The 23,944-nt window shown below is 36.2% G+C and overlaps 1 protein-coding gene across 1 annotated transcript in view; it reads right to left on the bottom strand.

Moving 5' to 3' along the window:
* UBR5 (ubiquitin protein ligase E3 component n-recognin 5) overlaps positions 1-23,944 on the bottom strand; it is a 125,295-nt gene that overhangs the window by 46,737 nt on the left and 54,614 nt on the right. The window contains exons 10-22 of the mRNA XM_037503099.2: positions 19,291-19,407; positions 19,101-19,211; positions 18,335-18,489; positions 17,435-17,552; positions 14,673-14,857; positions 10,908-11,017; positions 9,661-9,773; positions 8,257-8,400; positions 8,045-8,156; positions 7,646-7,800; positions 7,213-7,410; positions 4,870-5,080; positions 3,893-4,019 (exon numbers count right to left, since the gene is read on the bottom strand). Of these exons, the coding sequence (XP_037358996.1) occupies positions 3,893-4,019; positions 4,870-5,080; positions 7,213-7,410; positions 7,646-7,800; positions 8,045-8,156; positions 8,257-8,400; positions 9,661-9,773; positions 10,908-11,017; positions 14,673-14,857; positions 17,435-17,552; positions 18,335-18,489; positions 19,101-19,211; positions 19,291-19,407 (1,856 nt within the window). The remainder of the gene's footprint in view (positions 1-3,892; positions 4,020-4,869; positions 5,081-7,212; positions 7,411-7,645; positions 7,801-8,044; positions 8,157-8,256; positions 8,401-9,660; positions 9,774-10,907; positions 11,018-14,672; positions 14,858-17,434; positions 17,553-18,334; positions 18,490-19,100; positions 19,212-19,290; positions 19,408-23,944) is intronic.

Genomic DNA, 23,944 nt, shown 5'->3' with positions numbered 1-23,944 from the left:
TACTCCAGACAAGGGAAGTGCAGTACACATGCCAATTCTGGAATCACAGAGTAAGTCAGTGAGGGATAGAAATGAAACTGGGGGTTCCTAATACCCAGTTCAGCACTTAATCACTATATTAATAGCTCCCACACAAACTTAAGCACAGGGAACAAAAGTTGCAGTGAAAATTAGAAAATAATCTTTGATACAATTAAGAAAAATGAACAGTTGAACATTAAAACAAAAAAATTTTCTGTCCCCTGTTTATAATCAGTGAGAATTAAGTTTAATAATAGATATCAGCAACATACTGATTAGCACAAAACCGGTAATACTATTAGCCCACTAAATCCCATTTCTATGTTCCCTAAAGCAATCTAATTAATGTCCACACAATAAGCAGTTTTAAAACAAATACCAATAGATTTTTATACAAAAAAAAAAAATCTTTAACAATACAATTTGCATCCTAAGGAAATGAATGAATGAAACTGGAGCTTGTGAAATGTGTTGTTGGGTTAATGTCTGGGCGTGATTTTATTTCTCCTGCCATATGAAAAAAAAACAAAAACAAAAACAAAAACAAAAAACAAAACATACTGCGCAGGTGTGCGTACATCACTAAAAAGAAAAAGAAATAATCACAAGTACAGACCTTGTAAGGGGCCATGGTTAACTACCTATATATAAATCCATACCTGAGTAATGTTACAGAATTAACACAGTAAGAACTAATAGCAACTAAGAGAGAGCACATAAGGCAAATCCCTTCACTCAGTCACAATTTTAGAGCTTCTAAATGAATAAACGGTAAAAATTCAATTTTATGGGCTAGGCAACACATAAGGGACGTCATTCTCCCATGCAGTTTTAATCCCAAAGACATGATATTTCTGATGTGAAAGACCTAACAGCTTACCAGGTGAGCACTATGTGTGTCTCTCTCTCTCTCTCTCTATATATATATATATAATTTATAAAGCTTTATTAATGATTGAATCTCTATAACTACAATTTTATCTGAAAGCAAATTTTTTTTCCATATTGATACATTTTCAATTATATACGGAATTTTTTTTAAAGCAGTTACAAAAAATTTCTTTTAAAGGCTACTTTCAGAAACATGTCTATTTTATAAAGCTTGTGTATGGTAATAAACCTTTGGAAACAAACATTCTTTGGAAGAGTCTGCAAAATAGATTTTAAAGTCTCACATAGCAGATTATTTATTATTAGTCACTATTAAAAAATAACTATAGTTAATTCTTTAATTATATCAATGTTATCTCCCCAAATTAGAAATCTGAATTTAAGAATTTTTATAATATGGAGGAGCAGGCCACAGCGATTATTTTAGTCAGTCACTTCCCTGTCCAAAAACATCACCACCAGAGAAAGGCAGGCCCTTACCAGTAACAGCGCTCACCAGGGTGACTATTCACACTGTGATGCTCCCATACAAGTTTAAATAAGCTCAACACAAGACACCTTGTATCCTAATGTGTCTTACTCAAAACAGAGAAGAAAAAATTCAGCAATTGGGTGGCACTGCAAATAACCTGGAAGTAAATACATGTTTTGGGTATATCAAGAAGAATGTCTGCACCAGCATTACAAATTCAATGCCTGCTGGGCCCAGAGGTAAAATAAATTGAGGGAAAGGGCAGACAGGTATAAGCAGGGATTAATGGCAAACTAGAGGTGTACATGCTGATCTAAGGCATTCAAATTTTAAAAAGGCTTTTTTTTAATTTTAACATTGCAGAGGCCAAACAAAACATATGTGGGCTATTCTCCCAATGCTAGCTTAGAGTAGATTAAGAATAAGTGAAGATAAATTGAGACCATAGTCTATCTTGAACTTGCAAACTCCCAACTTTGTTGTTGTGATGTAGTCAATTCAATATTAAATGAGGGGGCTCATTCCTTGTCATTTTTTTAAAAAAGTCCTTAACCTCTTTTCTTCATTAGGTCTTGGGAACATTTTTAAGTACAATGCCCAGCTCCTCATATAGATTCTTTAAAAACAAAAAACAAAAAACAAAAAAAGAAAATTATTCTTCAAGATGTTGTACACAATTCATGAAGATTCACCTGTATCCTCAGTGGCTGAGGACAATACTGAGGAGATACCACCTTGGCTGCTAAGATTCAGAGTTTTGACATTTCTTCGTATAGGCTTGCCTGTAGTCATCGTATTTTCTGACAATATGGAAGAATTCAAGGATGATGTAATTTCCTCTTTGTAAGCACGTTATATCCATGCTACAGAAGCCTTAGAATCCAGTCATGTTCAAACATACCACTGTGACAAAAAAGCGAAGGTCATGTGTCTTCCAGATTAACAATCTCTAGAGTACATACACCTGTAATCAGATGCATCAATCAAGCTTTCCACTAAATCTGCCCTTTGTACTCAGGAACTATTGAGTCACATAACAAAACTTCTGAGTCAAATCATCATCTGAAGGCATTTAACAGTACTCCATTCAATATTGCAATTCATCAGTTTTGAGCTTTACAGCTCATGAATCCCAGCCTGCATACTCATCAAGGGGCATCGCCTAGAAAATCCATTGTAGGCTAGAGAGGAGGGTTTCACTTCAATGAAGCAGTCTGTGGACTTCCTACTGCCCGGCGTGGATAATAAGACTCCTGTGCTTTCATCTGTTCAACCGGCAGCCCTGAGTTTGAATTGGTTAAGAGCACTGCAGTGAAATCTTCAGCAAATGCCTCAAAGGAGCTTACTCTGCAAATTATTTCTGTGAGCAACAGATCACCCACTCTTGAAGCTCCTTTTAGTCTTTGCCTTCAAAATAATCCTTACATGAAAAAAAGATGGCAGCACTGGAATTGGACAAACCATATCAGAGTCCAACTTGATTTGCACCTGTATTTTCCCTGAGGAAATGAAATACCTGAAATAATTCAGACACTAATTTCATCATGAAGAACTTAAGTTGCTTTCCGTTTTAGACCACTTTGCCTAGTGTAGTCCTAAAAAAAATAAGCTGGTCATAATCCCCATTTTATAGCGTCTACATGTTTTCAATTAAAATTTGGTCACCCATATATTTTTTGATAAATCTTATTTACTTCAGGATGTTTTTGAACCTGGGAAGCTATCAAGTTGGTATCAATTTAAGAGTATTTTTAAAGGGAAAGTTGAATATGGAATAAAACTGGCAAAGAGAGTCTTCATTTTAAGCACATCTTACAACCTATCACATTAGCACAGTAAACAGTGCTTCCATTAACTATCTGACAAGCATCCGAGAATTCTGGCTCTGGTGTCTAGAAGAAATGTGTCTTTTCTTGCAGTAAAAAAAAAACAAAAAAAAAACCAAAACAAAACAAAAAAAAAACCCTATAACCTAAGTTCTTTATATTCTTCATCTATTCAAACACTTAGTAATTCTAAATGTGCTATATAGTTACATCCAACTCACAATTCAGAAAGTCTGAAAATTTAAAGTACCATTGTGATTCATGGGAGTGATTCATAATATTCACCAGCTTTCGTTTCTTCCCAGATCATTAAGACATCTGAGAGACTCACCTAAATAAGCAATCTGAAAATAAAAGGCTGATTGATGTTCTTTCAATTATTCTATTATTTGTTCTTCAACTAAAGAAAACTTCCTAAGAAGCAGGAATGATAAATTGAAAACACATACAAAGAATCAAATTTGAACTACCTGCCTAAATTATCTCAATTTTTTAAGCATCCTAGATCCTACCGTTCTACTCTTAAACTTTAATTAGATATTACCAGATATTTTTTTCCAAGGGTAATATTGGGAAGAACAAAAACAAACCAATTTATGCATATAATAGATAAAAAGATACATTTCTTTCTGTGCCTGGTTTGTTTCTGTCAATTAAACTTTCCTGGTAAAAGTCACATTACCTTCGGCTACTTGATGATCCAGCCCGATTACCTGGGCCATTACTTGAAACAACTGATATTGCATTTGCAATGGCCTCAACAGCAGAAAGTCTTTCTGCAAATGTGTTTCTTTCAGAGCGTTCTGCTTCTGAAACATAGAGAAAAGAATTAGAATGAATTCAAACTTTTGTTTTATACTTTAGTGCTGTAATTTACATACTTGAAATAATTTTAATTTATTAAATTTTTAATTTAATTTTTCCTAATTTTTCCTCCTTAGAATCTTTAATATGCAAGTTATTTCCTTATTCTTACTTTTCAACCTTCAAGGGTCAAAAATAAGATTATTCCTAAGTAGAGTGAAATTTCATTTTTATTACCAAAGAGTTATCATATCAGTACCTTAGTCTTAGTTTAGTACAAACCACCATTCAAAAACAGTAGCCACTAAAATACCATTAGCATAATTTAAAACTAAGAAAAAACATTATGAATTATATAATTGCACTTTAGGGTTTTCAATTTTACCCATTCATTGAGCCACCAATTAAAAAGTTTATGGCAAAAAAAAAAAAAAAAAAAAAAACTTATCTATCTCTCCAAAAACATATAACAGCTCATTATTTTTCCTCCACATTCTGAAAATTGGGATAAAAGATGCTTCAACATAATTTGGCTTAACTTGCTAAATAATTTCCATTAATAAAAGTCACCTGCAATTATAAAATCAGTAGAGTTCATTAAATACTATACATAGACTGTATATGTAATAGAAAAGAGTTCAATACAACAAAACATTGATAAAATTATTATTTGCTTAATGTTACACAGGTACCTAGACAAGAGGACAGGCATTTTTACCATCAGAGACGGAATGCCTAGATTTTGCAAACCAGAGTGAAAGAATACCTAAGTTCTTTACAGTGATTTCATTTTCTTTTTATTTTTCAAAATTGCCTAATTCTTTTTAAAGACCTTGTTATAATTCTTAATCTCACCTTCTTCTTCTTTAGTTTCCTTATTGCTGGTTGGAAAGCAAACTGATACACAAGCATGCAAAATGTTTCGATTTCCATCACATCTGTGGCTGATGAACGTTTGTAGCATCTGTAGATTTTGCTCTAAAACAACTGCTTGCTCAAGATTCATAAGATACTGCCGACAAGCTTCATAGTCACAGCGTAAGATGTGCTGCATTAAAGTTTGTTTCTGTGCTCACACAAATTAAAGAAAAAAAATAACCTCAATGAGTTTAAATAGCACATTGCATTAAGCCAAAAAAATTCCCACGGCCAGCACAATAATGTAATTGGCCCTGCAAATAAGTAGAGACAATTTCAGGTAGCCTGACAAAAGGAGTTGTACCTAAGAGTTCTTCTAAACAGCATATAACAGACAAGAATGGGAAAGAGTAAGTACATTTTTTATAAAAGACCGGGAAATATTTGTAGCAGGTATTTGTAACAGGAAAGCAGTTATGTGCAATGTACAAATGAATGGGGATGGCTGAACTTGGCCTGTAGGCCAGCCTATGCCCACCTCCGGTTTATAAGATATATAACTATTCATGTTAGAATTCTATCAGTATTGATGGTCCAACCACTGTGGAGAGCTGTGTGGAGATTTCTGGACCTACTAAACATAGAGCTTCCATATGATCCAGCAATTCCACTCCTAGGTATTTACCCAAAGGACACAGAAACATCCATTCCAAAGAGCACCTGCACCCCTATGTTTATAGCAGCACTGTTTACAATAGCTAAGCTTTGGAAACAACCCAAATGCCCAAAAATAGATGACTGGATCAAGAAGATGTGGTACATATATACCATGGAATATTACTCAGCATTCAAAAAAGATAAACACATGCAATTTGCAGCAACATGGATGGCGCTGGAAGGGATCATGCTCAGCGAAATAAGCCAAAAAGAAAAAGAAAAATACCGGATGGTCTCACTCATAGCAGGAATCTAGAAAACTTAAATAAGGGACCAGGAAAATGAATATAAGAAAGTGAAAATCAAAATCAACAAAAAACTATGAACCAGAGACACTTTTTGGGGGGTGGGGGGCGGGAGGGGAAGGATTGGGGTCAGAATGGGGCGTTTGCAATTGTATGGGGGAATATAAAAATAAAAAAAAAAAAAAGGAAAAAAAAAAAATAAAATCCCATTAGGGGAAAAAAAAAAAAAAGAATTCTATCAGTATTGATAACCAACTAAGCAAAGGATACATATTTTATTCCAGGTTTGTTCTCATACCCTTAAAGGTGGCATATGAAAACCAAAACTTTCAATTCCCCCTAAAATCTTAACAGATGCAACATCCCCAAATATTTCATTGTCAAAGACACGATAATTCTGATAAAGCATTTATAGAGCACAGCATTAACTACCTGTGAAAGAGCATGCTATAGACTGTGTTCCCCACCTTGCGCCCACCCCAATTCATAATTCGAAGCCAAATCCCCAGTGTGATGTTTACAGGTGGGGCTTTTGGGAGGAGATTAGGTCATAAATGGAATTGGTTTCTTTAAAAGGCGCTGAAGAGGCTAAAGTTCTCCCCTTCTACCTTCTGAGGACACAAACAATGGACATCTATGAACTAGTAAGCAGGCCCACACCAGACATCAAATCTCCCCATGCCTTGATCTAGGACTTCCCACCTCCTTAATTGTGAGAAATAAACTTCTGTTGTTTATAATTCACTTGCCTATAGAGAACCAACATTCTATAGAAGTGGGGGAAGAGAGGGGCACAAGGAAAAAAAACTTCTGTCCCTGCAACATGTTAGACTGGGCATTCTTACTACAAAACTAAGAATATGGTTCTGAGCTGTCTCCAAAAACTGCGAGCTCCAATTCAAGATTATGAGATGAGATGATCCCCCATAAGACTAAATTTGCTAAAGTCTGGTGACATACATGCATTAATCAGTATACCAAGAATATAATACATATTAAAGTCTCTTCAAAGACTAAAAAAAAAAGGATAGCACTTTAAAAATCAATTAAAATCAAGATACTCGGCTGCACACCGCCGTGATAGGGATTATGTTCAAGCAGCCTGCCTGCCATTTGGTTGCAAGCAGCTATTCCACAGGAGCTCTCATCTCCAACCTGCCGGACTGTGTACCTGGGTTTCATACTGAGAGTATCGATACCACATTTACTGTATCACACACAAAGAAAGTTTGTTCTGCACCACTCTATTTAGTATTTCACATACTGCCTCTCAGATCCACAGAAAAGAGAAAAATGAATGATCTTTTCAAGCTGTCTGTCAAGACTCTAGCAGTGTCTTCTGAATTAAAATGCCAAGTAGTTTCAAAAGTCACATTACCTCCACAGCCATGATAATAATAGCAGCTTTCTTTTTGATTGTTGAATTGGCAGGAAGATTAATTAAAGAATGTACACCCATTCCAAGACTACTAATAGGTGGAAGATCAAGCCAATCAGGATCCCTTATTCCTCCCATGCAATCTTTGGCCATTGGGTAAATAGTACCATTTCCATCTCGAAGAATAATAGGAGACTCCTATATTAGCGGGAAAATAACAAAGTTAGTTCTCAATCAAAACTATGACTGTGATCTTTATAATAGGTACATTTATACTAGTAATGACCAAATAAGAAACCTAGTATTAAAATGTGCTGAATATTCTAAATTCTTCAATTGTTAAATAACAAGCAAACTAGAATTAGACTCTAAGCTTCACAAAAATGCCAATGTTGTTTAATTACTTTTCAAAAACAAAAATATGACTCTATACCTGTCCAGCAGTAAAAATGGCTACATTCCTCTCATTCTGACCAAGGAAAGCAATGCTGCTTGTAGGAAAATTATTTTCCTGTTCTGCTTTTCCTGTAGCAAGGTCAAAAATACAGTATCGCACCCAATTTCCAGTCTTCAAAACAGCATGGACACCTTCAGAAACACACAAATGTATTATACATCTTTAGTTATATAGCTTTAGTCATCTCTATTAGATGTCTACCAAATTTTGGTATCTCTGGCCACGTCTGTAAATCAATGTCAAAACACACATTTTATTACATAAAGTTATACACAGGACAAAAATTGCATGAGCCCTAAACCTCTTTATCCTACCCCTTTTTACTGTGAAAGTATTAATGGAACATAGACTGCCAGTTGAAAATGGAATCTTTACCTTTGGAATCCACATTCACTGCTAGAATTTCTGTTTTTTCAGGTATACAAAGCTTTTTAGGAGTCCTTTGGAAACAATCAGGAACTTTCGGTGTCCCGCCCGTTTTCACTACCTGCATGACATAAAAGGAGTTTTGTTCTTAAACTCTGTAATAAGCCACCTCAAGCAGTCATTTCCATTATTCACCTGATGAGTGGTCCCTCTACACTTACCTGCAGTTCATCAATTCTAAGTAACCTACAATCTTGTAGGAGAGAAGAAGGATCAGCATCTGAACCAGAGCTGCTCTGACAGTTTGTGTTATTGGACGTTCCTGGAAATTTTACAGCAACATAAGCACCATCCACTTTTAGCACCTAGAAGTATAGGTAAATACAATTAATTATTAATAATCACTTATATGAAATCAATGTGCAAATAATGTTAATTGAACTAATATTGAAGGCATTTAATTCCTTATGAGTATGTTTCCTCAATATCACTAAGTTATAAAATTAACCTCCACACTAACAAAACCTTTCTTGTTGATGGCTATGTTCAAGGTTTATTTTCTAGAAGAAAACTAACCCAGCCACTGATTATAGTTTATGGATGTCCAGCAATCAACTGAAAAACATTAAGCATAACCCATAAAATCCTTCCATCCTCCTTCATTAGTTTAGAGCCCCACCATGTGAAAGAACTCTCTTGAAGATGGTCATGGTCTACATCTACACTGACCTACATGGTAACCACTAGCCATAAGTTGGCACTTGAGCACTTGAAATGGAGTTAATGTGACTAAGGAACCAACATTTTAATTTTAGTAAATTTAAATTTAAAGAGTCACATATATAACTAGTGGCTACATACTGGATAACACAGGTATAGTGAGCAGTGTACAGAAAGACAGCCCAAGACTTGAAATGTGACATGTGAGTTCAATCTCTGCTACCTACTCTCTTTGCTATTGAGAAGTGTAATGTTCTCAAAAGAAAATACCTGTCCATAAACTACAGTTCTATTTTATGAATTAAATGGAACAGTGTATTAGAAAGGCTTTTGAAAACTGCAAGACATAGTGTATCTATTCCTTTCTTTAAATACAAATGAAAGGCCATCACATTTCAGAAACTAATGAGCAATCAGGAAACCCTTTACTTTGCAGATCTTGTACAACTACAGATGTATTTTTTGTGCAAGTATGTGAGGAGAGAAAGGTGAAATTAATGGCATTTAGTTAATGAACTCTGCTTGCTTGGTTTCTTAGAAGGGAAGACCCTCTCTAGGAAGAAGGGAAGAGAAAGTGGAAGGTGACTTAAAGAGAGTAGTAAGATTTTTAAATGTTAAAGCGGTGGCTCTCCATTAGAACTGTCTAATAGGTCTGAAAATGGGCTCTATCAAAAATTATTTATAACCATAAATGCTTAAGGAGAGCATAAAAATAATCGATCCTTCTGTCAGGGTCAGAGGAAATGCCTAAATCAGATTAAGAGCTGGAAATAGATTACTGAAGGTGGTTAAGTAAAGCATCTCTGAACCAAGGACTGATGAACACTTACCAACCACAGGGTTTTTGGACAACCAGTACTGTTACAGCATTATTAATAATGAGTTCTTAGATATTCTGAACAAACCTTGCCCACAGGAACATTCTTAACATCTTCCACAAAAACGACTTCCCGAAGAGACCACTGCTCTTCGTTGACTTTTTCCTCTTCCTTCGGGGCAGGGGTTGACCGTCGTCGTTCTTAGACAACAACAAAATGGTAAGTACCAAAAAGAAAATGTAAAAGAGACTTTATAGATTTCATCTAAATATATGAGAAAAGATCACTTTCAAAGGGATACATATTTGAAATATCCCCCCAAAAATTACATGAACAACTACTGCTTTATAAATTAGGTTTTGGGACCAACTTTCACTTAAAGTGAATTCATAGTTTAAACAGCCACATCAGCTAATATCTAACTATATTAACAATATGACGAACAACTGCAAAGAAGAAATAAAAATAAAAAGCCTATTTTAGAGCCTCAAAATTAGGGCTATGTGACTGAGGCTATGTGACGGGACATAGTTTAGAAAGGAAAACTTGCGAAACTGCTCTTGAAACTATCAAATAATGGGCATCCCCGGTGGTGCAGCGGGTTGAGCACCATGCTGTGAGGCTGTCCCCAGCGTCTGCAGCGTGGGTTCGATTCCCGGACAGGGAGAAACCCACATAGTGCAGCAGACCTCTCCTGCCTCGCCCACTGCTCCCCTCAGCAATGTCTTCCATCTGTCTGCCTGTTCTGCTCCCCGCCTTCTCTGGCGAATTCTCTCATCCTCCTGCCCCTCTGAACTGTATCCCAGTTCTTGTATAAATAAATAAAATCTTAAAAAAAAGAAAACCATTAAAAAAAAACTATCAAATAACTATTAAAAATGTAACTTTCAAATTTCTCAGTTTCAATGCAACCACACTGTAAAATAAATTTTGAGAATTTTTAAAAAACTCTTTAAATTCAAGGTTCATCAATAAGTTTCGGTTTATAAATTGTACAAACTGTGAGTAAAAGTTGTTGCAACCAAGATATAACCAGTTAATAGTAACAGTCTCAACAAAGATGGGCAAATATTCTTAACAGCAGTTATTTCCCTCTAGCACTGCAATGTATTACACATATTGTAATAATTTGTAACTCAAAGCCAACAGAAATAGCCAACACTATAAATTCTGTTTTTTCCTTTAAATGAAGTCGCATACACAAAATATCAAGACAACAGAAGCACTATTTGTATAAAGATATTTAAAACAGTATGAATTGTCTCAAGTCAGGAATAAACATAGCTGTCTGCTAGGGACCACACGCTGATCCTGGGGACCACACATACACTTACTATATGGCACTGATGCACTACTGGCAATTGAGGATGCGTCACTGCACGTGGATGCCGGAGATGGTGGAGGACCCATTTCTGTTTTCACTGGTTCCTGTTTACTTTCAGGCCTGATATTATTAGAAATAAGATTCTCCTTATAATTAAGAATATATTATAGATCTGGCAAGTGTCAAATATCCTGTTATTAAGGCTCAAGTTTATTCTAATAAAAGAATGAAATACTAAAATGTTTACATAATGATCTATTTTTAGGATTCAAGGTACTAAAAAGGGTATACAGTGACTATTTTCAAATTTTTAATGTTCTAAAATGTGAAAGGAGAACTATACCATATAAAGTCATCAACAACTTGGAACAATGATTCACATAAGCATTACACAGAAATAACCACAAAAGTTATATTCAATTTATCAACATAGCTTTATCATCAGTCTCTTATGCAAATAAATTTCACAATTCAATGAACCCTAACTTGGACATAGCAACTTAAATAATAAAATGGTAAATGTAAATAGACAAAAAGACTACTAGGATCATTAATATCTTAGAATTCAAAGGAAGGATTCAATTCCTAAGGGCTTTTTTATAAAAATTTATTCTTGGACCATCTGGTGATGAACCACACCTGCTATTCACTAAAGGACAAATTATAGGATTACTGGACTACATCCTTCCTCTCTGAGTTAGTTCATCAATGCTCCATTTAAGAAGAGATGACTACAGTAACTATACAATAGTCCACAGATGGTAACAATATATTTTATTCATTAAAGGACAGCTGTCAGTTTTTAGTCAGAAATATCACTAATTACCCAGAAATTTGTTATATGTATACAAATATTAATCAGCTTGGTATATATGGTAAAATCAGGGCCATTATCCTCTCATTTTCTATTACCCTTACTAGGAATTTCACCTGAGCTTACAACTAGTCCGCAGAAATCCAGAATTATTTCACCAGCATGTTAGCAAGAAGGTTTGGTACTAGCACATGTGAACACTTGGCTGCTCTGCCAATCTCACGGTGGTGGAAGAAAGCAAACACTGACCTATCGGCAGCATGCCTTTGCAGTCATTTCAATGACTAGTAAAAAAGAATCTATTTATAGGAAATAATTATATTGTTAACATTTCACTATGCTCCTTTACTAAATTTATTAATCTAGATGGACTATTTCAAGGAGAATCTTGAAAAACTTCATAAATTACAGGATTTAAACAGCATATTCTAATTTTGTTTTCACCATAAACATGAAATGCTGCACCTCCCCCTGCAGTGACCCTTAGGGCTAATGGCTTGCGCCACGGTCCCTAGGTCCGGCTGGGCAACCAGCGCGCAGGCGGAGAACAGCAAAACCCCCTGAAGATATACTTGCTGCACCTCCTCCTGCAGTGACCTCTAGGAATCCCTAGGTCCGGCAGCGCGCAGGAGGAGAACAGCAAAAAACCGCCTGAAGACATAGATAAGACGGAAGCCTGTTGAAAGATAACGACCACCAGAAGCCACTACAGGAATGCTGTCCGCTGGGAAACTTATCTCACCTTCTCTAGACCCACAAACTTTATTCTAATACAACTGTCTCTCTAAAATCTTTTCTCTTTCTCTGTTTAAAAGGTCATTGGTTTGCCGATTAAAAAAGAACATACGAAATCTAATAACTAGGCTGATTCAAATGAAACGTTACTAAACTCTGTGTATTAATTGAACTGCTAGCTTAATAATTTCTCCGTTGTATACTTAGCCTTGTTTGTATTAATCTAAATGATAAAAATATTACATTGTGAAAAGTAAAATTCACCCGTGTTAATTATTAGTAATAGTGAGTAGTTAAAACAAAAAGTAATCATATAAAACAAAAAGAAAAATTAATAGCCTAACTACTTAGGAATGCGCCTGGGTCCAGATGTAAATCACTGCCCTGTCAATGATAAGCTAAACCTATAAGCAAGCTGATTTCTTCACTGATGTTCGCCATTCCTATGCTTTTAGAAAACATATATATACTGGTCACCAACTCAAATAAAATTACACTCAGATTTTCACTCTTGAAGTGTGTCTGTTTGTCATTTCTTTAACCGAATCCCTGACCACCCTGCGCAGTCTCTCAACCCTGAGACGGCCTCATCGCTCACTGCTGTGCTGGTCCGCGGCAATGAAACATTTCAAGTGTTCTTTTAAAAACAATGAAATTGCAACTGCTCTTTGTATTTTTAGATTAAAAATCAATGTAGCTAGCAGAAAAGTATACAGTCCATTTTCAAAAACAAAACAGAAAGCACTAAGACAAACTAAAAACTTTAGGTATAAAATACAACAGCTTTGGCTTATTAAGCATCGTTTAACTTACTGAACCTGAATTTTCTGAATTTGAGTTTAGATTTTTAACATTAAGGGGAGAGCAGCCAATTCAGTTTTAAAAACCTGTATGTGCAGTACAAACCCAATCACTTCTTTTTAATGTCTGCATACAATCAGAAAACATCAAAATATTTAAAATGTTATTTCTAGACTGTGGTGAGTAATGCATTGTATCTCCCATGTTTCTATAATGATCATATTTTTATAAAATTATTTTGAAATTTAATAAAATTGTTAAGCTCACATGCCAAACAACCAAATCATTACACATTAAATATCTTTAAAGATGAGTAGATGCTTTCTGAAAGCAGAGATGTATAATCTGTATACCTGGTTCCCAAACAATAAATCAGAATGTGGGCTATACGCAATCTAGTGGAATTTCTGTCTGCATATCCCTCCATCCCAAAAGCTTATAAATCCTTTGCAGAATTTCCCTTCTAGCAAACTAACCTGTAAAACCATTTCAATGATCAAGATGCAGTCAAGACATTAGGCAGAAATTAAGATAATTACCGGGGGCCTCCCTGGTGGCGCAAGGGGTTAAGCACTGTATGAGGAAGCAATCTGCAGCCTCTGCAATACAAGTTTGATCCCCAACCGGCCAGGGAGCAACCCACACGGCGAAGCAGACCTCTCCTGTCTCGCCCGCTGCTCCTCTCAGCAGTGTACTTTGGTCAATCTGCCTGTTCTGTTCCCTACTCTGTCTCTGGTGATTCCTCTCACCCTCACCCTCACCCCCACCCCTGGGATCTCTGGCCTGTACCCCAGCATAAATAAATAAATCTTTAAAAAAAAAAAAAAAAGAAATTAAGATGATTACAAAAGTTAGGACTAACCACATTACTACTACTACACAACACCTGCAAAGGATACACGCTAATGACAAAACAAAAATATCAAAAGAGGGCCTCCCCGGTGGCGCAGCGGTTGAGCGCTGGGTTGCGAAGCTGCCTGCAGCCTCTGTGGCGCCGGTTCGATCCCCGGCTGCTCCTGGGTCCCTCATGGCACCCGCAGCTCCCCTCAGCAGTGTACTTCGGTCCTTCTGCCTGCTCTGCTCCCTGCTCTGGCTCTGGTGAATTCTCTCACCCTCCCACGCTTCTGACTGTACCCAGTGCTTGTATGTATGTATGTATGTATAAATAAATAAATAAATAAATCAAAAGAGAACACCATACTGCCACTGTGACTACTGAACAGCTACAAAATACAAAAATTAGCCAAGTGCAACAGTAAATTTTAGCAATTCCTTTCAAAATTCCTGAGGATCTGAACAAGACCACAACAAGCACTTTCCTATGTCACTGTACACGTCTAATTTTCTCTTGATTACCCCCACTGGTACAGAGCAAACTAGAAACTTGTGTAAAATCATGAGTAGTAGTTCGGGTATAGTACTTACTTAGCTTCAGTAGTTTTGCTAGCTTTGTCCATGCATTTCAAGCTCTCGGGAGATCTGAGTTGAAATCTACAGCTATCATTCATATTCCAAACTGATTCCATTAAGACACCAACTTTAGGAATCCCGGCACTAATTGAAAATGCAACTGCTCCAGCATGATAGAGAGGATTATTTCTTAAGCATACCTAGCAAACAAAATAAAATCAACATGATATAATTTTATAGCAAACTCAAATAGTTATTTCAAATGCACGAAAATATCATGTATAGAAGTATTGTTATCCTAAGTTTTCCAGTAAAACCATTGAATAAAAGATTTCCAAGAAAAAATGTGTCCTAATACTTTGAGCACATTTGGGAAAATTTTAAATTAACTTAAAATTTCATGTAAATATCCTGAATATCCTGCTACAAAGAAACATAATAGGAACAGCAGAGAAGAAACTAAAAGGGTGATGATCATTTTAAAAGTGTAAAGTGAACAAAACAACTGCACTTTTTGTCTGTATCTCATTATTTGAAATTATTTTCTTTATTTATTTTTAAAGGCAGGACGGTAAGAGGATTCACCAGAGACAGAGCGGGGAACAGAATAGGCAGACTGATGAAATACACTGCTGAGGGGAGCAGCGGGGGAGACAGGAGAGGTCTTCTGCGCCATGGGGACCCTCACTGGCCGGCCGGGATCGAACGTATGACAAGTCATGAAATAAATATTGCTAAACACATTATTCTCAACAATTATGATCTGTAAATTGCAGTCATAGCTCAAAATGTTAAGCAAGCAATAATCTGATGCAGACACATGAATGCTCTCCTTGTTCTGTGGCTGTCTTATTTCTACCTCCAAAGTATTCTAATATGTTGCTATCTTTCAACAATTTAGTGCCAAACTACTTTAATTTTGTTTAGTGCATCTGAAAACTAGTTTTCTTTTGCCTTCCCTGTCTATAGTAACATTATCCTACTTGCTTATAGTGCTAAGATACCCTGCTATCATGTAATTCCAGTAAACAAGGAACTCTGAGAACAGCAGAAATCACCATCTGAACTAAAAATGAAAAGGGGAACTTACTAGAAGAAAAAAATCAGACCTGTCCAAAATAATAATGAAGTCTAAATTATAATACTCAGAAGAGTGATCAATGAAATGCTGTAGACAGAAGGCCAACAAAGGGGTCAGAGCAAGACAACCATGAGCAAGGGGGAAAAAAAAAAAAAGCCACAAACAAAAAGAACAGGTACGTTTGAGTTAGGTTCTGGAAAAAATAACAGTTCAAGTAGTTCAAGAAAAAATAACAGTTCAAGTAGTTCAAGACTACATTTTAAGACATAGAAATACAGTAATACTGCCTTGTAGTGAAAAGAAAGTTGTGGATGAGGAAATGAGTACCACATTATATAATAAGATCCACCATTTATCTAAGTATTAGGGATTACAAAGTCCTTAAGCATTCATTACAGCCATTAAGTTTTTGATTATCCTGAATATAAATTTCTAGGAGAGTCTAGTGTGTTAGAAGTGTAACAAGAGCTCTCAAATTCCTTTGATATCAGGACCCTTTTGTCCCTCTAAATATTATTCTGGACTCTCAAAATCCTTTTGTTTATGTGGGTTGTATCTAGTTAGTATTTACTGTATTAGTAATTTAAACTGAGAAACTTAAGATTATAAACAGTAATAAACCCTATGTCAATATAAACAATTTTTATGAAAAATAACTACATTTTCAAAAAAAATTAATGTGTGGCATTGTTTACATTTTTGCAAAGCTAGTATTTGAGTGAAAAGACAGCTGGATTCCCAAGTATGCTTCTACATTAAATCTGCTATACAAAATTTTGAGTAAAATATATGAAAACAAGTCATTCTCACACAGACATGTAATTGGGAAAAGGAGGTGCCGACATACTCGCTGACAGGGTCAAGAAGTCAGGAGTTCTTGGACTACACTTTGAGAATCACTGGGGTGAAAAAAACTTTATGAGGTTTCTTCCATAAGGTAACTCAAGGGGCCAAAAACCATCTCAAAAAGCAAAAGAGATTCAACAAAGCCTGCACATCAAGCTGATAAATATACTCCAAAACACTGGTATATTTCAAACTTCTTGGTCATAAGAATTACCAGGGGGCCTCCCTGGTGGCACAAGGGGTTAAGCACAGCACTACGAAGCAGTACACAGCCTCTGCAACACAAGTCCGGTCCCAGGCCAGCCAGGGAGAAATCCACATGGCACAGCAGACCTCTCCTGTCTTGCCTGCTGCTCCCCTCAGCAGTGTATTTCAGTCGGTCTGCCTGTTCTGTTCCCACTCTAATCTCTGGTGGGTCCTCTCACCCCCCGCATCTCTGGCCTGTACCCCAGCTCTTGCATGCATAAATAAATAAATCATTAAAAAAAAAAAAAAAGAATTACCAGGGATGTGTGCTAAACACATCATTGCCTGGGTCCTACCCACAAGGCAAACTGAAAGAACATTTCAGGGAGGGGCTCTAGATGCTCCATTGAAGTACCAAATGATTCTAAAAATAAGGCAAATCTGGGGCCCCTGCCCCACTGGGAAATGTACTGACATCAGGGCAGAATGTATGTGTTACTCACCTGTTAAATACAGAACCAGTGGGGTAGCAATATATGCTACTGGAGCCTGGTCCTTCAAATGACATTCCTCTATAAAATTGCTTACAGAGAAATGATCAGAAAAGAAAGTGATGTTGATAAGAACAATGTCCAATAGGACAGGCTTAATTCTAATCACTAACCTGGGTTCCAACAGTGATGTTCGGCATTGAAGAAATGCCAGCACTTGATTTGGGCTTTTTATTTTTTGCTCTAGCTTTCTCTAACATTTTTTTCCTTTGACTAAATGGGACTACACCCCTGAAAATGAAAAACACAAAGTGGTCAAATAAACAGCAAGATCTGAAATTAAGTATTATTTAAGCATTTTTGGTTTATATTCCTTCTCATATTTTTGCTTCATAATATTAACATGTACAAATTGCTCTTAATTGTAACTTGATCAAAGGTTTAATACATAAATGGATCCATTTTTATTAAACCCTTAGGATTACATTTCCTAGGAAATTCACCAATTCATATTTCTTTCAAATAATTTCATTAGATTACCTTATGTATTATTTTTGCCAATTCAAATTTTCTAATAACTCCTTAAGAGTAAACAGAGAATACATTTCTAGCAGGAAAGGAATAATTAAATAAGACACAATTCATAAAATGAAACTCTTTAATAATCTTAACATTATATTTTAAGTAATATTATTGAATGAAAATGCATGAAAAAATAACCTATACTTCCAATTACGTAAAAGCAAAGTACATATTTACATGTAGGGAGAAATATTTAAAATACCCTCAATGTTAACATCAATTATATTTGAACTTGAAGATGAGAGACTTCTGTTTCTGTTTAACACTTACATAAAATTTTACAACCATAGTCAGGAAGTACGCATTATTTTTATTAGCTTTTTTAAAAAGTGTTTTAGTATTATATTTTGTCCAAAGTGAAATTTCCCTCTCTAAAAATAAAAAGCATTATATTTTGACTGATCTAGTGTTGGTATTCTACTACTCAGAGCACCTGTCCATGTGCACAAAAGCATTTACTATAAGAAATTTCCCCTTCCTGTGACACTCACCACCAATATAAGTTGTTTTCTAGCTGGGCACACGTGTAAAGGGCACAGCAATGCAAAGAAACAATCCGTTCTCCTTGAAGTTCTGAGTAAGTCTGTGCAGTGTGTTCTAATTTAGAAGCCACAGAACTTAAAGTTTCATCTACCCATGTAGCAACCTAAAAAAATAAAAGCATTAAAGGTTTAAACAAAACAATGTTTCAAAAGGACTATGGTCAACTGGCATGCATACTCTAAGGTTGAAATTCTGAAACGCTTTGAGCTAAATACTAACATAATAATTTAGAAAAGGTTTTTAATAAGACTAGAAACTAAAACACATTCTTCATACAAATAAATAGAAACAGCAATTACTGAACTGAATGTCTAAAGTGAGTGTGAAAGGATTAATAAGAAACATTTGTTCCAACAATTACCAAAAAAATTTAGTGATTCTAAAGGCAAAATGATAACCAGAAGTATAACATCCAGTCTCCAACTTTTTATACAGGTTTAAATAAACATCTTTTGTTTTGTCAGCACTTATCTTGAATGTTTTTTCCTTCCCCTGAAGTAGAAAGCTACTTCTAAGGTTGGTTCATAGTAAGAGATAAACCAACAACGAAGATTATACACAGGATTGCTCTAGTAAGGCCCGAGACACTTTGTATTTGTGGATCTAGCTAGCCAGACAGATAAAAAATTAAAAGATGAAAAATGGGCAAAGAGAGGAAGAAAACCAAGAATGTAATCATGAAATGTTTATCGATCAATGCAAAGGGTTTCATACCTTGTTATTTTCTGTAGCTACAGTTGCTCTTATGCTATTTGCAGATAGAAGGACTATCTTTTCATTGGTTAGCCCCAAAAATGTTGCTCGTGGATGATGTAATGAGGGATTCTTTGAAAGCATAAGAAAAATGATTACCATTTTGTATGTTGGTATGTCAAGCTATTCAATGCAAGACTTAATAAAATACCTGTGCATTTCGGTAAGGTTCAGATTCACTCCACTTCCACTGATAAAGTTCTCCTTTACTGCTGACAGCCAAAAGCTCAGAATATAGAGCCCCAATGCAGATGAACTTTGTTCCATCCTATAAAAGTTGAAATACAATGATATAAAAATAGACAATTGCCAATAATTTTTCATACACCACTTTCATCACATCACATCTGAATTAATTACGTGAACACGGTTATGCAGCTTTTAAGCACAGCCCACAAAGCCGCCATAGTGCTTCCCTGACACCCTTTCTGAACTCACTCTCTCCCAATCATAGTGGCCTTCTCCCCGCTTCTGACCATGTCCACCAGAATCTGGGTATGTCCTGTGGAGTCTGGGCTAATAGTGTCTTTTTGGTTTCTGTCAAATTCCAGTTTGGGTCAGATAGGTTACAGTGTTCAGCTAAAGCCTGTATGTCTGCCAACACTTTTAATAACAACAGATTATGCCTCATAGTTACACAGAAAGAATAGTAACTTTAATCTTCTTTTTGCCACCAGTATCAGACATCTGTATTTTCAAGACACTTGTCTAGAGATACAGAGCAACCAAATTTGAAACTCTTAAAATTAACAATTCCTCTCTCCCATTCATCATGGGGGTTGAAAACCACTGTCTACTTTCTCCATAACAACATCAACATCTTAACATTCTACCTCACACTCCCTTCTTGATCCTTTGGTTAAAAAAATCTGACCAAATGAGTTCAAAACCTGGATCCAACACTTAAGTATGTGACTTCAGGTAAATCAGATAATTTCTCAGAACCCATTTCTTCACTTAAAAAATGGATACTATATATATAATCGGGGCGGGGGGAGGGGAGAACACACACATGTGAATAACATATATAAAGTACACAGCACAGAATTCAGCACAAATAAGTACTCAGATTCAACTATAACTACTCTGCTCCCCTTACTTCAATTCCTATTCGTCCAGAAAATACCTCTGCTTCCTATCTGTAGATTTATCAATAAAAAAGCATCCTTCTCCCCTTTTCTCTTCACCCATCTCAGAGAAAGACTGTTTTTTCCTACCTGAAGATAATACACACACACTAAATTTAAACTTCTCTCGTAACCCCAATAACCATATGAATCAATCTCTCCTTCAATCCTACTCATGGTAAAACGAATACTTGGCATGTTTCACCTTATGATGGGCACCTTACCAGCATAATTGCCATGTATGCTCATTTCAGTAGCCACAGCAATGCCTCATCATTTTAGTTAATCCTTCCCTTTAAACTCTTCCAACCACTTGGCCCTGTTTATCAACTATTCGGGGACCTCTTCTCCACCTGTTCACAGGTCACTATTTCCATTCAGCTTCCTCCTACGTTCATGACCATTTTCTATACCTCCCTTATACCACCATATCCCCTCACCCCCCACCCCAGATTCTGTCCCTTATTCAAATTCTGCTCCACCCTCAGCCTAAATGACCACAACCACTAGGGTACCAGGATTTTAAATATGTAAATCCCCATTTCCAGGCTAACCTACAAGAAACTATCCACCTTAATGTCTCAAAAGCATCAGAACATCTCCTCCAAAGCTGCACATTCCTATTGTCCCAGTCTCTATGAATGATACCCACCCACCCATTCTGTAACATGAGAGACATGGGCACCTAAGTCCCTCTTCAACCAATCCTTTGCTCTCAACAATATAGTGACGGTAGTGCTACATTTGTCTCAAATTCCTCTGAGTCATCCCTTCTTCCTCTGTCTCCACTGCTCTGGTTAAGATTCACAAAATTTCTTCTTTAACAATTCCACCAATCTTAAAACTGACTAGACTTTTCCTGTTCCTGTTTTTCACCATCCAATAGTGTTTGTCTACTTAAAAATAAACAAAATTCCATTAATCTCATCACTTCATTTCTGTAAGGACTCTACTGGCTTCCTGGTGACTGCAAAACCACATCTTAATTCCATGGCAAGTTTCTAAGGCCCATTACAGTCTTGCATCATCCTACCTCTTCTACTCCTTTCCAAAAGAAGCAATTCTGACTTTCTCGTTCCACAAACACCTTAACCTTCCATGACTCTAGGCCAATATCCAAACATACTGTTAAGTTTGGAATGCCTTTGCATCTTAATCAACACCTATTTAGCCTTAAAATGTTGTTTAAATGTCATGTCCTCTGCTGAGTCTTTGCCAAATCTCCCAAGTGGTAGTCATTCCATACTTTGAAACCTTACACCTTATATTCACTCTTACAAACATCTCTTTTGTGTGGGAATGGTTGTCTTCCTCACTGAGTTCCTTGTGGACCAGTCCATACTATACATTTCCACAGGTCACCTTGTTACAAAGCACCTGTAAGAGCATAATGACAACTAAATGAAAAAATCAATTTTAACTCCAACTTCTTTGAGTAAATGCCTTCCTAGAACAATATAATCCTAACTAAATCAGCCCTATAGCAAGACCATGGTACACAGGCCCTTTCAAAACTAACTTGGCTGTATTCTTCAAGGTAGGCAATGCTCCACAGAATGCTAAATCCCAAATGAGCTCATTTAACCCCAAAGGCCCTGAAAACCCAATATGGACATGCAGATGGACAGTACAACCACCAAAGATGAAATCAGCCACTGCTCTTTGTCTGCTTTAGATTTCAATGACGAGAAATACAAGATCTTCAAAACCCACAAAGGAAAAGTATTTTAGCACACTCATTCCACAAGGTCACAGAAAACAATGCTTTTGTTGTTTTAATGAAATACTAACACCTGCATCTGAGCAAGTTGGGACCTGCTTCAACCCAACTGGAAAAAGTAGATAAGCAAGTTTCCTTAAAGATCAGCAGTTTGTAGCTCTCTTTTTAACCAAAAATCAAGTAGAGTCAGTAAATATTCAATTAAGTAATACTAAATGATCATCAATCAAACCGAGAAATCCCTCCCAGAAGAAAAGGGAAGGTGCTAAAAATATGATGGAAATTACCTAGTAGCCAAAAGATTAAAAAAAAATCTCTCAAGCCCAGCAACATGCACTTCTACTGACCACATCTACATTTAGTAACTTATATTTTGAAAGAGTCATGTTAGCTCTAGATTTCTTCCCATAAAACTCGCTTTTTATTTTTTTAAAAAGTTTCCTACTATAGCAAATACTTGAGTTGTATCATTAAGTACCAGCTCCAATAGCAATGTACTGCATATTATGGTTCGGATGAAAGGAATACAACAACAGGTTATACTTTATAATTTGGTCAAATGTTCTTATTTACACTTCATTTCTCCTTGCTGTCTACTATTCTTCTTTTCCACATTGTCCTTATGTCTGGCTTATTTTCCTATTTATGATCATTTCCCTTTTTGCTCTTTTCATTATTAAATTACATTTTGACACACCTAACTTTTAACACATACTTCCTGGAAGCTCCCAAGCGTCGATTAAAAAAACTGAAACCTCCTGCACCCAACTTACAGCATGATCAAGCTTGATCAACTGGTTCCAACTACATGGGTGTTCCAAACAGCTGAAGTAAATGTCATGGAGTAACCCCTCTCAACACAGCTCAAAGAAACTAAGAATAACATACAACTCTACAATGAAGTAGGCTAGTGGGAATAAATTTTCTTATTTTACCAGACTACACAAAAGTAAATTCAGAACAGTAAGATTATGACTATAAACTAACAGTACTGATTTAACACCCACTATATAACTCTTACCAAGCTTTTCTCTGAGAACTGACCGAAAATAAAGGATGTGGGCATCCTTTAAATTAGACAGATTTGATTTGTTATCCCTTCAATAGTTGTTACTTAGCTCTTATTTCTGCATTCTACTTTTAAGCCTTTGATACTATTATAATTCCATTTTTAAGTCACTTTTAAGTTCTTTTTTTAAATGTATATATATTTTACATCACTGTTCATTTTTAAACAATGTTTGCTCACCACCCCTCAGGTGTAGACCCCACAGAATTTCCTTCGCCAATGCACCTGTGCACCATCACCTCAGTCCCCTTGTGCTCTTCCCTTCCTCCCTCCGATCCCTCTTTCTTCCTCCTCCCCTGTAGGATGTCTCTGGTTTATAATTGTCTGTTTTTGTTTTGTATTGTTATTATTTTTCCCCCTGATGTCTTATTTGGTTCCCCTATGTTCCTCCTATAAGTGAAACCATCAGATATTTTTCTTCTTCCTCTGACTTATTTCACTGAGCATAATTCCTTCTAGCTCCATCCATGTTGCCGCAAATGGCATGAGTTTTCTTTTCTGATTGCTGAATAGTAAGTATTCCATTGTGTGTATATATATATATATACCACATCTTCTTGATCCAATCATCTATTTTTGGGTAGTTGGGTGGTTTCTATGTTTTACCTATTATAAATAGTATTGCAATAAACACAGGGGTACAGGTATTCTTTTGAATCACTGTTTTTGGGTCCTGTGGGTAGATCACTAGGAGCTGGGTCAAATGGTATCTCCATCTTTAGTAGACTGAGGAAGCTCCAGACAGCTTTCCATTGTGGTTACACCAGTTTACACTCCCACCAGCAATGTAGGAGAGTTCCTTTTTCACCACATCCTCGCCAATATTTGTTGATGCTCATTTTTTTGATATGTACCATTCTTACTGGCGTAAGTTGGCACCTCATTGTGG

The sequence above is a fragment of the Talpa occidentalis genome, unplaced genomic scaffold (assembly GCF_014898055.3).
Source record: "Talpa occidentalis isolate TD23 unplaced genomic scaffold, MPIMG_talOcc4v2.1, whole genome shotgun sequence".
NCBI lineage: Eukaryota > Metazoa > Chordata > Mammalia > Eulipotyphla > Talpidae > Talpa > Talpa occidentalis.
Note: the sequence above shows the minus strand (reverse complement) of the source record. Positions and strands in the feature narration are given on the sequence as shown.